A 14,238-nucleotide genomic window follows, 5' to 3' on the forward strand; every position below is an offset into this window, starting at 1 on the left:
AACCTTTGCAGGAACAGACCTATCTTGGGTCTCAGATTTTTTCAAATTGGTAAAAAAAAAAAACAAATACATCCTTGCCGGTACCACGCAGTCTGGATTTTAATAAAGAAATCAGACGATTATGCTTTTTCATCATAAACTGTTTTCGAACTTTATTCTCCGTAAGGGAAGAAACAGTCTGTTCAGATGAGCAAGAGGTGTAACTGTGCATACAATATGCAAGAGTGTAGCATAAGAGGGTCATTAATAACTGTATTATTATCAGGAGCATCAGTAATAATATTAACAAGAATATTGAGAATGTGTTATTTTTCATAAAGGACACAATGAAATACAAGGAGGAGTATACATGAAGACAATCAACCTGTTGCACAGGCTGCTTGAACATTTTGATTGGGTAGCTTGTGCACAAAAACATGGCAGCAGTGTCCCCGGTCACCTACACCACAGCCCCATTTAATTTAATTCAACTGTTGAGATATAGAGAAAATGTTCATAAAGAACGTCTCAGGAGTGATCAATATTGAGAGTTGATTTTCTGGTTGTAGTGGGCCACAAATGTCTTGCTTTCAAAGTAAAGTTTCAGGTAACTTGGCCAAACCATTTCAGATTACATCACAATTAGACTTAATATCAACAAGTGCAAAGGGCGATGGTGGGTGAAACTACAACGCATGTTGTGTAGTCATACGTTACAGAAAGAGAAAATTATTTTACTATAGTTTAACCAATTTTTTGGGCAATCCCCAAAATGCTCAGACCTGGAGTCTATCATTATTTTGCAGACTTTGCTGGGGATGGATGCTCTGGTCCATCAGAACTAAAGGTGACCTGGGATACAGCCAATGATTTGGTACTTGTTAATTTGAGTTTCCTTTAGTTTCCATATATGCTTTATACAGGACATTCTTCCCTTTTACAGTTGAAAAAAGTATTTTCTATCTATTTTATGTACAGCATACTGCAATACAATAATGCCTCGGATTGATAACAATGTGGATAACATTTGCAATACAGTTATAATGAAAGAAGTAATAATATGTATGAAAAGTTCTTTAAAAAAAGATTGATAACAGTACCTGTCAGCCATTTTTATCACACAGTCATTTCCCCAACAATTGCCCTGACAATGTGGAGTTGGGCTGTCTTAACTCAGTGGAGGAAAGCAAACTGCCTTAATCTGAATAGTTACAAAAAATGGGGAAAAAAATCACTCTTGAAGGATTTTTCTCTCTGTTCCCTTCGCATTCATGCAATCACTTTGCTTTCTCTCTGAGTTTGTTCACACGTTCCTCTGTTGGTAGAAAAATACATACATGATATATTAAAAAAAAAAAGTACAATGATGACAAACATAGGCATGAAGTACAAGCTTCATCAAGTGCTTTCTTTATGACCCCTCCCACCCCCAAACCCTTTCTGCTCTCATGTTTCCATCTCGCTCCGCTGCAGATTCCTCATGTTTAGTGCACAGGTCCGTCTCTTTTGTTCAATACTTTGGGTTCTGAAAAAGAAACTGATGTAAGGTTGAGTGAAAATTAGGACATCATGGTTTGGGAAATGCACACGTTGAGATTCAGCACCAGGCTTTAGCCTAATCCTGGACTACACCCCATTTTTTTCTTTCTGCTGCCCCTCTTCTTTTGTGGTCTTTTCAATTCAGTCTTTGTGATCCAAACTCTTCTGTCTGCGGTACCTCAGCAGTGTTGTTCAAAAGCAATTTAAATGTATTAGCCTAGGCCTTCCTCATTTTTCAGGTCAGTACCACTGCTCTTCCATCTCAGCTGCAATAATAAATCTCCAGTCTTTTATCACTGATTCCTTGTTTCTCACTTGTTTTGGTTTAAACTAAATAATGGACAATGTTCAGATTAATGTGATCTGAATGTGTTCAAACATTACATCATTCTCTGGACCATAGATGTGCAGAGAATAGTGTAAATGTTACTTTACAGATATTTTACACCTTCATCCTCCTCTGATGCCTATTGCAAATAATGCAATACAACAAAAACAAAAGAGAAGGAACACCAATGAGCCTCTTTTATCAAGATTCTCAGAGAAGGACTGCTGGTTTAGGATCAGTATATTAACTATTCTAAGTCTAAATAGGACTAAAGATGCTTTTGAGAAGGTCTAGATTTTATCGTATCCTCAATTATACTGACATAAAAGCCAAAACTGATCTCAGATTAGTTTTCAGTAGTCCTGTGGTTTCTGGCTAAAGAATAAACTACGAATATCAGTCTTAAACCAGCATTTCTACTGAGAGATAATTCGCACAAGTGGGCTCAGGAATCGAGAAGCACATTGTAAAATATCTGTGTTGTAACAAGTAATTCACTGTTGTACTCAGCATTAAAGCTTCATTAAATCAAAGGAAAAACTGGCATTGTGTGGATTCAATTTTACTGTTATCTTTGAAAACGACTCAATCAACCCCTTTCAAAATAATTTCACTCAATGCAAAAGGAAAGTGGGTCTAAACTGATTCCACAAGTGCAGAGGTTTCAAAGTGGAAGGCAGCATTCCAAGGAAGGCTGTTCAGTTTCAGGGGAGGCTCAGTGAGTGGAAGTGAGAACTTATCACATCATTTATTGCCTTAGATATCAATTTCCCACTTTCCCACAGTCAGAAACTAATAAAAGCCTTGGGGCAGAACATTTTTCTACAGAAAGTTCCATTTGGTGCAGTCTGAAGTTCTATTATACGCTAATATCAGGCTGTCTTGGCTCAATTACTGAGTGTCTGTGGGATCAAATCAAAGGCTAAGTGAGGGGAGGTGTTCGGTGCCTTCCACCAAGCTTTGTCTGAGGGTCTCTTGAAAACACCTGCACTTGTGTCCAGCCACATTTCCAAATTCAGCCAGGTGTCAGTAAAGCATGTAATCATTTGCATGTGGCTATAAAAGATAGTAAAACCTCCCACCACAGCCATTTTTCTTGCTTATGAAGAGTAGAACGCAGAATACAGTTGAATTACTTGTTCACATGGACCTTTTTACACTGCAGACACAATTAGTAATTCTCTCAAACAGAGTGGGAAGACGCAGCTTATGAGTTCATATGCTCCACCTGTATGGCTGATGTGGAGACGGTGAGGCAGAGGTCTTTGTGGGTCACTGGCACATCTGCCACAGTGACTGGTTTGTACTGGATCTCATTGGCTGACACTGTCTTGTACTGGTGCAGGTCAAATGGGCATTGAACCACAGCTTCTGTGGGCTGTTGGTGCGACTGGTAGCTGCCGGGGGGTCCGGGGTTCTGGTTGTTAGGGTTGGTTTGGGCTTGGAGGTGACCCCCTCTGCCCCCTCCTCTCCCTCGGCCACGTCCTCGGCCTCTGCCTGATCCGCCGGGCGTAAGGCCCTGGGCCTGCTGGGCAGCTACTGTTGCTGCCACTGTTAGTGGGTCGGGGTTGTGCTTCCTCATGTGTTTCATTAGATACGTCTCCTTGAGTTAGGGAAAGACAAGTAGAAAACATGAACTAATCATAAATATAAATATAATGTATATCAGATTGAGGAAACTGTATCTATTAATGAGACACACATTCTCCAAGCCTGCAACTCTCTCCATATGTATGATTTTTGTCATATTTAGACGAGAATCACATGTACGTTGAATGTCTGATGTGTGACGGTACCTACCGAGGTATATGATCTGTTACAGAGGCCACAGGAGAACAGCTTGGCATGTTTGACGGTGTGTGTGGACAAGTGCACCTCCAGGCTGGCAGCATCTGTGTAACCACGGTTACAGTTGTGGCACTTGTACGGCTTATCTTTGTTGTGTTGCCGACGGTGAGACTGCAGGGAAAGAGTGATGCAGATGATGGTTTGGATAAACACCCTCTACGTTTTGACTTCCAAATACACACGGCTTCAAAATCTGATGTTGTAAAAAACCCAAAAACATCTTCAAGATCTTTTTCCCCATTATTTTCTTGATATTCATTTTCATAAACTGTGAAAACTGTAAAAAGCACAATCATTTTACTAACTAAGACAAACTATTTTCCTTGGCTTCACATCACGTTTTTGCCCAAAAACACAGGAAGACGCATCAAGGTCTAACAACAGGAAATGACGCCAGCTTGTGACAAACAAGGATCAATCCTGTAAATTTATTTACCTGTAAGTTTGACAACTGAGTGAAAGATTTGTCACAGCCAGGATGGTTACACTTGTACGGTCGGTCACCGGTGTGAATCCTGAAAAATAAATGAGGCACACGATGAATTAATTACACTCTATAAATTACTTTTTTGCTACACTTGAAAATGAAACAAACACATGAGTGATGATCATTATTGTACACACAGAAGTGTTATGACAATCAAAATACAGTGTGCTCATTCCTCCACAGACATGCCGTGTATCATTTACCATATTAACAAATAAATAACACTGAATATATCAAGTACATTTGAATGGCATTAAGATTAAGACCTGAGTAGATCAGGCTGTTAATCTCATATTTTCTTTCCTTCTGTGCTTATTTACATAAAGGGTAATTTCTTTTAGTTGGGGCATTTCTTGTGTTATTTGGTTCTACTGAAAACAAACTGTACCCTGCTTTTACACCAACCCTTTTAAATCCGCCGTGTAGTGTAAGAGGAGCTGGACATTAATGTGTAACCTGTAAAGCTACGAGTTTTAAACACACAAAAAAATGCCGGCGAACATCCTGAACCTTGACCCTGGATCATATGTTTCAAAGCTTGAGTACTAAGCGTGGAAATGTCAATTTCTGTTTCATTGCACATGAACCACTTTGGCTTTTTCCTCCATTCACTAGTAAGATAAGCAGGCACTTCTCTGTCCACTGGCTGTTGTCAGTTTTCAAGATGTAGTTTTTATCAAGTGTTAAGAGGGACATTTTGCAATAGCACTTGATCTATTAGCATCAATTCAGTAGCAAGTGCTAGCCTAAACTGCTGTCAGATTACTGGTTGCAGCCAATCATCTATATCACCTTCCCTTCCTTCAAGGCTGGAAACTACCATAAGTATAATTAATGTCAGGAAAAGGTTATGGCCCAATCTGAGTGAGAACAGCTAATGTCTTTGGGAACTCAGATTTAATCATTTAAAAAAAGATATTGTAGCAGGCCCTCTGACAACACAGCCTGCCTCCCAAACATGAATGGCACAAAAGACTTGTAAAAGATGCAAACAATCACAATGCCATAACTCTCCACTCACCAGCTCCCATACATGCACACATAAAAACACATCCAGCCATTCAAACACAGCCCAGCCCAGCCCAGTACCGTGTGTGCTGCTGTAGGTGACTGAGCTGCCTGAATGTTTTCTGGCAGTAGGAGCAGGTGTAGGGCTTGGCCCCGGTGTGGATGCGGATGTGCTGGGACAGGTAGCTGGAGTTGGCAAACGACTTGGAGCAGTGGGGACACTTGTGGGGCTTGGCCTCAGTGTGGTTTCTAACACGGGAAGCCGGGATTGGAGGGGTGAGGAGATGGAGAGAGAGAAACAGAGAGAGAAACAGCGAGAGATTTTTAAGCTACAGCATGACCAAACTTCACGATGAACCGAGGACCAAATCATGCGATAAGTAAACAGGATCTGCGATCAACTGCTTTGATCACAGATCATCAAGTTTGACAGTGTGCTCTTTGTGCTGTGTCTGAGTTGTGAAAACACAGAACAAAAACATACAGCAAGCACAGTCACGCTTTTCTCTTTCTCTCTCTCTCTCTCTTGCAGTCTCTCCATTTGGTGTGCCCTGCTTTGAGTGGAGTGTGAGTGTCTATGGATGTCTGACTCTGCTGCAGTCAAATGGAAATATAAATTCAGGATGAGTGGCAGGCCAGTGGAGTACATCGTCCTGTTTAAAATTAATGGCCTGAATCCTACAAAGAAAGACTAGTGCATGGCAATAAGGGAAATGAAATGTCGAAGAAGGTGAAAGATAAGGTCAAACATAAAAGTAATGGTGGTATGAATGGGAGACAGGTGCTTTCATCACTTACACGGTCACAGAGAGTAACGTAATCTGTACTCTTAAAGTCTGATTAGTAAATTTATCTGTTAAATGTAATCAGGAGGATGTGTACAACATGCAAGCGACAGTGAGTCTGTTTTGGTTTAATGGGTAAATTACTGTACACATGTAAAGAGTACTCACATGCGTGTGATTAAAAAAACACACTGTCCGTCCAGACGACACATTTTAACTAATCATCAGCTTTGTCATTTACTAACATTACCATGTGATCTTAGCTGAAACTCTATGTTCACAGCTTTTTTTCTGCTTGAAAGGAAATTAAAAATGAGAAGGGAGTGTTTTGACATCACAAGTGACTCCAATGACAGTGAAAGGCTGTAAGAAAGTGCTCTGAACCACAGACGGGATGTTAGAAGGAGTTGTGTGAAAGCAGAGATGGATTAAAAGAAAATAGAATAACTAAGATTAGGCAACATGCATGCAGTTCAGTTCCAGTGTGTTATAGTATCATGAGCAGGATGAGGAAGTTTAAACCAACCACCTGCTAAATAAAGGTGTATTTTAGTGCTAAGTGGTGCTGTAAGGTGACGTCTACTAGGTTTGTGTATGGCAACAATCTGACGATGAGATTCAATATATTGAAGAATAATGTGTAACTAAAGCACAGCTATATATACAATTATAATTCAGATTTTCTGAAAACTGTCAGTATGTAGTGCACACTACCATATTCATAAAATCAGAGTTAACAAAAGTGAAATTCTTTTATGCAATACGAAAAGTGAGATCTGCATCTGTATTCATGACTGACACTGTTTCATCCAACATCATAGTTCTATGTCTGTAATCTGATCAGAGGAATTAGCCTTAGCCTGTATCAGTAAATATAAATTAATAAAACTAAACTATTAAACACTGATACAGTTGTTTTGAGACTCACAAATGTAGCATCACAAAACACAATATCACCAGTGACTGACCAAAGCATCTGTTAAATGTAATGATGATGCTGACTTCCTGTCCTGATAATTCCAGTTAATCCTCACTTACAAATACATAAAAGTAACATGCAAAGACCAACGATTTAATAAAAAGTAACTGCTGCACCTTCGAAGGTGATGCTTAAGCCGCGTTTCCACTGCAGGAACTTTCCCCAGGGAATAGGAAGCTTTGAGAAACTCAAAGGCATTTCCACTTGGGATGTTCCTGACCACTAAATTTCCTGATGATTAACCGGAAGTTTATACTTAAGTCAAGGCCAATAAAATTAAAAAATAATCTGAAAAAGCCAAAACAATTAAATTAGAAATGGTAAACATAATTTAGTTGGGTATACTTCAAGAGCCATCTGAAACCTCTAAAACGTCTCAGCCACAACAGTTACCTGTCATTGTTAACATTAGTAACGGATACTCTGACATGGAGGACTGGACAGTCAGTGCAAATGTCAATGTATAATTTAAATGTGTTTTGTAGCAGTTAAGTCTTAAATGAAAACCACTGAACGGCTGAACGGGCTTGTATTGTAATTGATGTGCTTTCCTCTTCTTGTATTTGATGGAGTACATATTGCTCACTTAATGGTCTTCAATGTGTTAACATGCAAGAATCCATTATCAGTCTATAAATCTCCATACAGCCAAACACTTTACCAATACTACAATTGAGCAACTGTCTAGGGCGGTGTAGTGTAGCTGTAGGGTCTATGTCGACACATCGACAGAGAATTACAGAAGACAGCAAACGACAGATTAACAGACATCGATAATTGATTAGTCCTTTTTGTATAACTGAGTGTGTGTTTGTATATATCAGCGGACTAATTTGCCCAATCCTTGCAGGTCTCTAGACGACAGACCACAACTGCTGACTCTGGGTATTTTGGGTGGAAACGCGGCTTTAGACTCTGCAAAAAGAGCTATACACTGTCAACACTGTGGCATATCCTAAACTGGCCACCCCTTCCCCCCCTTCACCAGTCACCACACACAGGCCCACACATGTGGTTTAACAACAGAAACCACATGAACAAGCAGGCGCACACACTCACAGGACCAAACAAACCACTCAGGCCAGTACCGTGTGTGCTGCTGTAGGTGACTGAGCTGCCTGAACGTTTTCTGGCAGTAGGTGCAGGTGTAGGGCTTGGCCCCGCTGTGGATGCGGATGTGCTGGGACAGGTAGCTGGAGTTGGCAAACGACTTGGAGCAGTGGGGGCACTTGTGGGGCTTGGCCTCAGTGTGGGACTTGGCGTGGATCTGCATGTCTGACTTGCTGAAGAACGTCACTGCACACATCCGACACCTTGGCAAGTGAGGAGGGAAAAGAGAAGAAAACCTTTACGGTAAACAAAGTAGTCAGAAGTGTTGTACAAAACTATCAACATATCGACTCTGAATATTTGAATCTCTTCTGATTTTCTACATTGTCAAGACACGAATACCTGCTATGATTTCTCTACAATAGTAAGCTGACACCACCACAGTGCCCACACAGGCCCGTCTTATCTCCCTCTCCTATGGTCAGAAGTAACTTAGCTTAGATGCTGTCGTGCTGAACACACAGTACACACGCCTTGTTATATTTATCTCTGAATAAAAATCAAAAATGTTATGCCCTCAGTCTTTCCACTACCTGTAGGATTTGGGGCCATCTTTGTTGGTATGATCATCCTCATCATTTGACAGGTCATATGGGTCAGCAGTGGGGTGCTGTAACAAAAGCAGTCAGTTATGAAAAAGGCACAGGCACTGATAATTCATACTGTGAAAATCAAAATCAGTAACAGTTTTATCAAAACTCTCACAAAAGACTGCAAAAGAGAAGGAACACCGAGACCCTCACCTGTCCTCCAGCTGCGAGGTGCGCCAAAATTAATGCATCGCTACCTGGAGGAAGGACCCCACCCACTCCAGCTAATCTTCCCATCCCCTGTTTGCTCTTCCTGCCTCGCTTAGATGGCGTCGGCATGACAACTGCAGGAGGGATAGTGATGTCGTCCTTCTTGTCTGGTAACAAGAGAAAAGAAAAAAGACAAAAGAAAGGGAGGGGAAGGTGAGTTGCGTGAAGTCGGCATCTATAAGAGATGGGAAATTGTGACACATCACCTACATGAGTTACAAGGTAGAGAGACGAGCTGCCTTGGTCAGCAGCCATACCACATCTTAGGAATGAGTATGGACAAACACATGTGTTTGGATGTAACAACACAACAAATGCTGAGATAAATAAATGGTGGGTAGAAAACAGGATTCTCACGTGTGTCGGATCACACCTCAGGAGATTTAATGTTTTAAGAATTTAAAATACGGAGAAAGAAGGTTTTAATTACTACAAACTAACTAAACTAATAATCATCGAAAAGTTGCATCACTTCCGCCTGATCCATTAGAGCTTCTTACTGGCCAGCAGTACTTACAGTGGGCAAGTTTTAGTTGATTTATTCCTGAAAAATCTAATTTAAATTCTTTTTACAAATAAATGCCTAAAAATAATAATCACAAACCACTACCATTATTCAGCAAATGTAGTTTGCATTTACATGTCCAAAGGACTCAAGTGGCTGTGTTTACCTGTATTTGAGGGGTGCAGTGCAGACACTATCATGGTGGTGGCAGTGTGGGGTCCAGTTACAAATGACTGCGTGGAGGCAGTGGGGACCAGTGTGCCTTGAGGGGTGGTGATCACTAACCCCGCTAAGAGGAAAAGAGAAACTGTGATCTGGCTGGCCATTTGGTCAAAACAAACATTTTACATGAATTCTCTCTGCATTCTAGACTCCTGTTCCTACACAGAGGTACCAACAAAATGCGCAATATGGGAATAACCTTCACTACAGACACTGCCATCATTCACAGCCACAAAAATACTTTGTCAAAGCCACAGAACTATACAGTACTCACAGTGCTAATTTTTTTTACCTATTGTTTTTAAAACTAATTCTATGGATTAATATTCTTTGAAGGAACAGCTGGCTAGCTTAGTTAGCTTGGCTTTCATCTACAAGGAGATGCCCGTTTTCTTCTGCGCAGTGACACAGTTGGCAGGTGTATTTCAGAGGAAGGAGACAATAGTTCCTACATGAAACGGCTCACAGCGAGGTCTGTAGATTATCTTTAGTAACCGGGTCATGACTTCTGGGGAGAGACATTACTGTTGAGTTGCTTTGAGCACCACAAGCTCCATTATTTTTGACATAAGGCAGATATATTTAATTAACTAATATCTAAAAAACTCAGCAAAACAATTTAATATTTAACTGTCACTTTACTGCTTCATATAACCTATTTATACTGATATTTTTTACAAAAGAATATTATGAATACAAGGAAAATTGATCGGATTGATATCCGAAGCAGCTAATTGGATATTTATCGTGTTCGTGACTCTCATGCTAACATTTCAAAGTGATACCAACAAAGAAATTTGAATAAGACGATACAGAAATGGCAAATGGAGTTGGGATGTCATGACTCAGGCAGGAAAAACAAAGCAGCAGTGCACTCACCCGCAGTCATGATACCCGTAGAGGGAACAGGCACAACGGTGATGTTCTGGGATGTGTGAGACTGGTGCAGGTGTCCGCCGACCACGCTCAAAGGTCCACCGCCACTGTTGCCAACACCACCTCCTCCCATAGTAACCCCACCTCCTTCCTGCTTGGGGATCACCCGTAGCCCACCCCCTGCGTCCACTGAGCCGGGGATGGCGAGTACAGCCGTGGGGTAGTGCGGGGAGGCGGTGGAAGACGCAGAAGAGTGGGGGAAGGAGGGCGCACCGGCCTTCTCTTGACCTAGCTGCTCCTTGGTCTTGTTCAGGAACATGGCGTTCTCGATCTAGATATGGATGAGTAGAGGGGCGGGTTGATGGTGAGAGGAAGGAAAGAAGGAAGTAAAAAGGAGGAAAGGAGCATAGGATGGGTGAGGGTAAAATATTTGGAGATTTCACAAGGATTGCAAGGTAAGGACGGGATGGTGAAGAGAGGAGGGTGAAGGGAGAAATACCCCAAAGAGGCCCCGAGAGGTGAGGAAGACAGGTGGGGTGTGAACAGAGGGGAGAAAAGGGATGATGATAAAGAAGTCAGCAAGTGAGACATGAGGAAGGAAGGCACAGGAAGAATAAAAGAGAGGACAGAATGGAAGTTACAAGGATGGAGAACAAGAGAAAATTGACCCAGGACCAGAGGGAGGTGATCCAAGTTGGAGGACGAGGAGGATGGGAGCAATAAAATGCATGATGAAGAGTCAAAGATGGTAAGAAGACCACAGGCGAGAGGATGAAGAGGGGCAATGAGGAGGAAAAGAAGGCAATGGGAGAGAAAAGAGAACGAAGGCATAGTGAGATGCAAAAAAGTAAACGAAAAAAGGGATCAACGAGAGGTTGAAGAGATGAGACAGGAGAGGGACAGGAGTGATCACGTGAACGCTCGTCATATCAAGAACTCACATTCAAACATCTTCAATGTCAGTTTAAACTTCACAGACTATGCCAGCATTATCTGTTGGTGTTACGTAATGGTTTAAGAATTTCCATCAACAGTCAAAGTGATAACCCTTTGCGGGTATCTTTTGACATAGCATATACCGCTATACCATGTGTATTTCAAGACAATTCCAACAATAAGTTTGTCTCTACCTGTCCTTGTACAGTGGGGACGGGAGACCAAAAGTATGATGAGTTGAAATGGGAATCGTCCATTATTTCTGTAATTAAAAAGCAACACACTTAGAAAACACCTGTCCTCCTCCTCCTTTCTCCTCCTCTTTTTTTTACTATGCTCTTCTTCTTCTGTTTCTCTCATGTGAAACGAGACCATGCATGGCTGCGTTTCAATCATCTTAGTTTGCTTCCTTTCCACGTATCCTCTCCTCCGTCAGCTCACACACTGAACGCGTCAAGTTTCAGCATCAGTGCGGAGAACTACCTATTTTTAGGTGTGGCTGGTTAACAGCCTCTTTTTTTGGAGAGTTTTGAGCGATCCCATTAGACAAAACTGCTGTTAGGATTATCATTTCTTTTAATTTTTGATCAGATTCATAGAGAAGAGGATGGGAAAAGAATCAGGTCAAGATGTTTAATCCTGTGAGGGATGGACATAAAACAAATCTACAAGAGCACAGAAGAGGCAAGAGCTGAAAAACACTAATAATAATAATAATAATAATAATGATAATAATGATTATCAGTCTTTGAGCTTTAAATAATGTTTTGTTAAACAGACCATGCACTTCCTCAACACTACCTTACACAGTTATGTGTCGCTATTACCAAATGAAACAACCTTTGAGCGGCTGGTCTATCTTTTTATGTCAATCAGTCTAGTTTTGAAAGCAAAACTATGTCAAAACTATTTATTGCACCGAGGTTCTCCCAAACGAGATTGCTCAGAGTATGTGTTGTAATGTCATCCTTCCTAAGAGTGCACATGGTTTGCAGAAGACAACACCCACTGTTCAGAAAAAAAGACTACGGTACTATCTTTTCATTATCAAACCTCTCATCTTCTGCTTCCTCATCATCTCCCACTGACACATAGGCAACATGTTTTCTGTAGCACAAGAAAGGAAGGTTCATAGTTTCATTGTTCTACTCCTGCATGCATTTGCACTTTATTTCTCACATACTTTGCCGTAATAGTAATATTCTACAATGTTTTTTTTTATTTCTGCAATGCATGTGGAGATTGTGAATACCATGCATAGCCATACCGCTCACATACCAGGAAGAGCATGCGTTTAATCACAAGTTAGTGAAGCTGCACTGATATTTGGCATGACTGATAAATGCTGGGGGAACAGAGGCCCATGAAAAAGAAACTTCAACATAAAAAAGGTCAGATCACTAACAAGATCAACCCTCAAAGTCTGAGTAACGTTATATTTCATGCAAAAACACCAGCAATGCTCAACTCGAGGCATGTTTTACTTGTTTTTCATGAGCCTCGTCTCCCCTCTTTAGTTGCAAAAGCTAATAAATAAATAATGTGTCAATCTTATGAGGCATATTCATTAATTTCCACCATAGTGTTGCTAGCGGACAACTTAGGGGCCGATCATGTGTCATACCAAGTCAATGTTTCAGTGCTCCGAGAGCCATTTTTTGACGAGGGGCACAGGCTGGCTCCTAAACTGTGGCAGTGCTAGCTGCGGGCTGACGTTAGCGCTGATTGATGAAATCTTGCTAAAACCCAAAATTTGTCAGAAATCGTTTATATCAGTGTGCCCCTTGCACAAACGCTCAGCCTGTATGTGTTGCTCTGCAGCTAACCCTGCTGCCGAGCGCTTAATGAGATATCTGAGTTGTAAACAAACATGGCTAGCGTTAGCTGGTTAACGCAACAAGACAAGGGAAGCTAGCTAACTTGCCTCCATTAATTTTCTCCTTTTGTTCGCTGGCTTGCTCTAGCTACAAGGAGGCCCGTGTTTTCATGTGCTGAACTAGCTCGTCGCTGGGTAAACACAAACATCCTCGCTGCCTACGCCTCCATTCCTCACTCCCTGCTCATCTCGCTGAGTGAAAATAAAAAAAAGAGAAAAAAAAAAGTCTCGAATAAAAAAAAAACGAAGACAGAAAAAAAAAACGTCGACGCCGTTGCCTCTGTGGGAGACGCAGCTTTCATGCAGACTTCCGGTGGTTGGGACGACAGTGCTCTCAGACACACTGAAAATAACAGATAATTAATAACCGACAAATAACTCCTGTGTTAATTACCGGTGAAATCGATTCCCAGTCAACCCCCCCGGAGCTTCCTCGGGTCGGGACAGTTGGGAAACTTTGTCCAAATCCGCCCCTCAAACCCTCAGATGTGCCTTTTTTTTCTTCGATTTTTTTTTCCTTTTTTTCCCTCCAGCTCACCTCAGCAGAGTCAAGTCCGACGGTTAAATGGCTGCCCTTCCGGTCACGTATTTCAAAATAAAACGCGCATTCATTACCAGCGTTATGCATTTTAGACTAAATCACAATTACAGGAAACTCATTGATGTAGCTCCAGTTGTTTCCAGGGAGTGTATTCCATTAATCTGGAAGACAAGTCCCCTCTCTCTGTATTAAAATGGATATCAGAAATTAAATTTTGTATAAAAAAAAAAGGCTATTGCAGGCTGTTACTAAATAGATAGAAACATGATCATTACCAATTGTGGACTTGCTGTAACTTATTAACTGGCTCCATTGTAAGCTAATACTAATGTTTAGGTACAGTGGTTGAAAAACATGAGTGACATCTGTCACAATATATACTATAATTTATGTTTTTGTATTTTTGTATTTATCCATCT

The 14,238-nt window shown here is 41.1% G+C and overlaps 1 protein-coding gene across 11 annotated transcripts; it reads right to left on the bottom strand.

The window, feature by feature from the left end:
- Nucleotides 1-74: 74 nt before the first annotated feature.
- Nucleotides 75-13,826, bottom strand: znf384a (zinc finger protein 384 a). 11 transcript variants are annotated; one of them, XM_037092710.1, is made up of 13 exons: nucleotides 13,673-13,822; nucleotides 13,327-13,470; nucleotides 12,456-12,509; nucleotides 11,597-11,664; nucleotides 10,470-10,797; nucleotides 9,535-9,657; nucleotides 8,807-8,970; nucleotides 8,597-8,673; nucleotides 8,042-8,266; nucleotides 5,271-5,438; nucleotides 4,131-4,209; nucleotides 3,647-3,805; nucleotides 75-3,449 (listed from the first exon to the last, which is right to left on the bottom strand). In XM_037092710.1, exons 3-13 carry the CDS (start codon nucleotides 12,502-12,504, stop codon nucleotides 3,054-3,056), a joined length of 1,836 nt encoding a protein of 611 aa, XP_036948605.1. In that variant the 5' UTR covers nucleotides 12,505-12,509; nucleotides 13,327-13,470; nucleotides 13,673-13,822; the 3' UTR covers nucleotides 75-3,053. The 11 variants fall into 11 exon arrangements, with proteins under 11 accessions (XP_036948605.1, XP_036948607.1, XP_036948606.1 ...); XM_037092712.1 differs by lacking the exon at nucleotides 13,673-13,822 and having other exon boundaries at nucleotides 75-1,504; nucleotides 3,075-3,449; nucleotides 13,327-13,654; XM_037092711.1 differs by lacking the exon at nucleotides 13,327-13,470 and having other exon boundaries at nucleotides 13,673-13,824.
- Nucleotides 13,827-14,238: the final 412 nt, after the last annotated feature.

Source organism: Acanthopagrus latus, chromosome 3, assembly GCF_904848185.1.
Source record: "Acanthopagrus latus isolate v.2019 chromosome 3, fAcaLat1.1, whole genome shotgun sequence".
In the NCBI taxonomy this organism is placed as follows: domain Eukaryota; kingdom Metazoa; phylum Chordata; class Actinopteri; order Spariformes; family Sparidae; genus Acanthopagrus; species Acanthopagrus latus.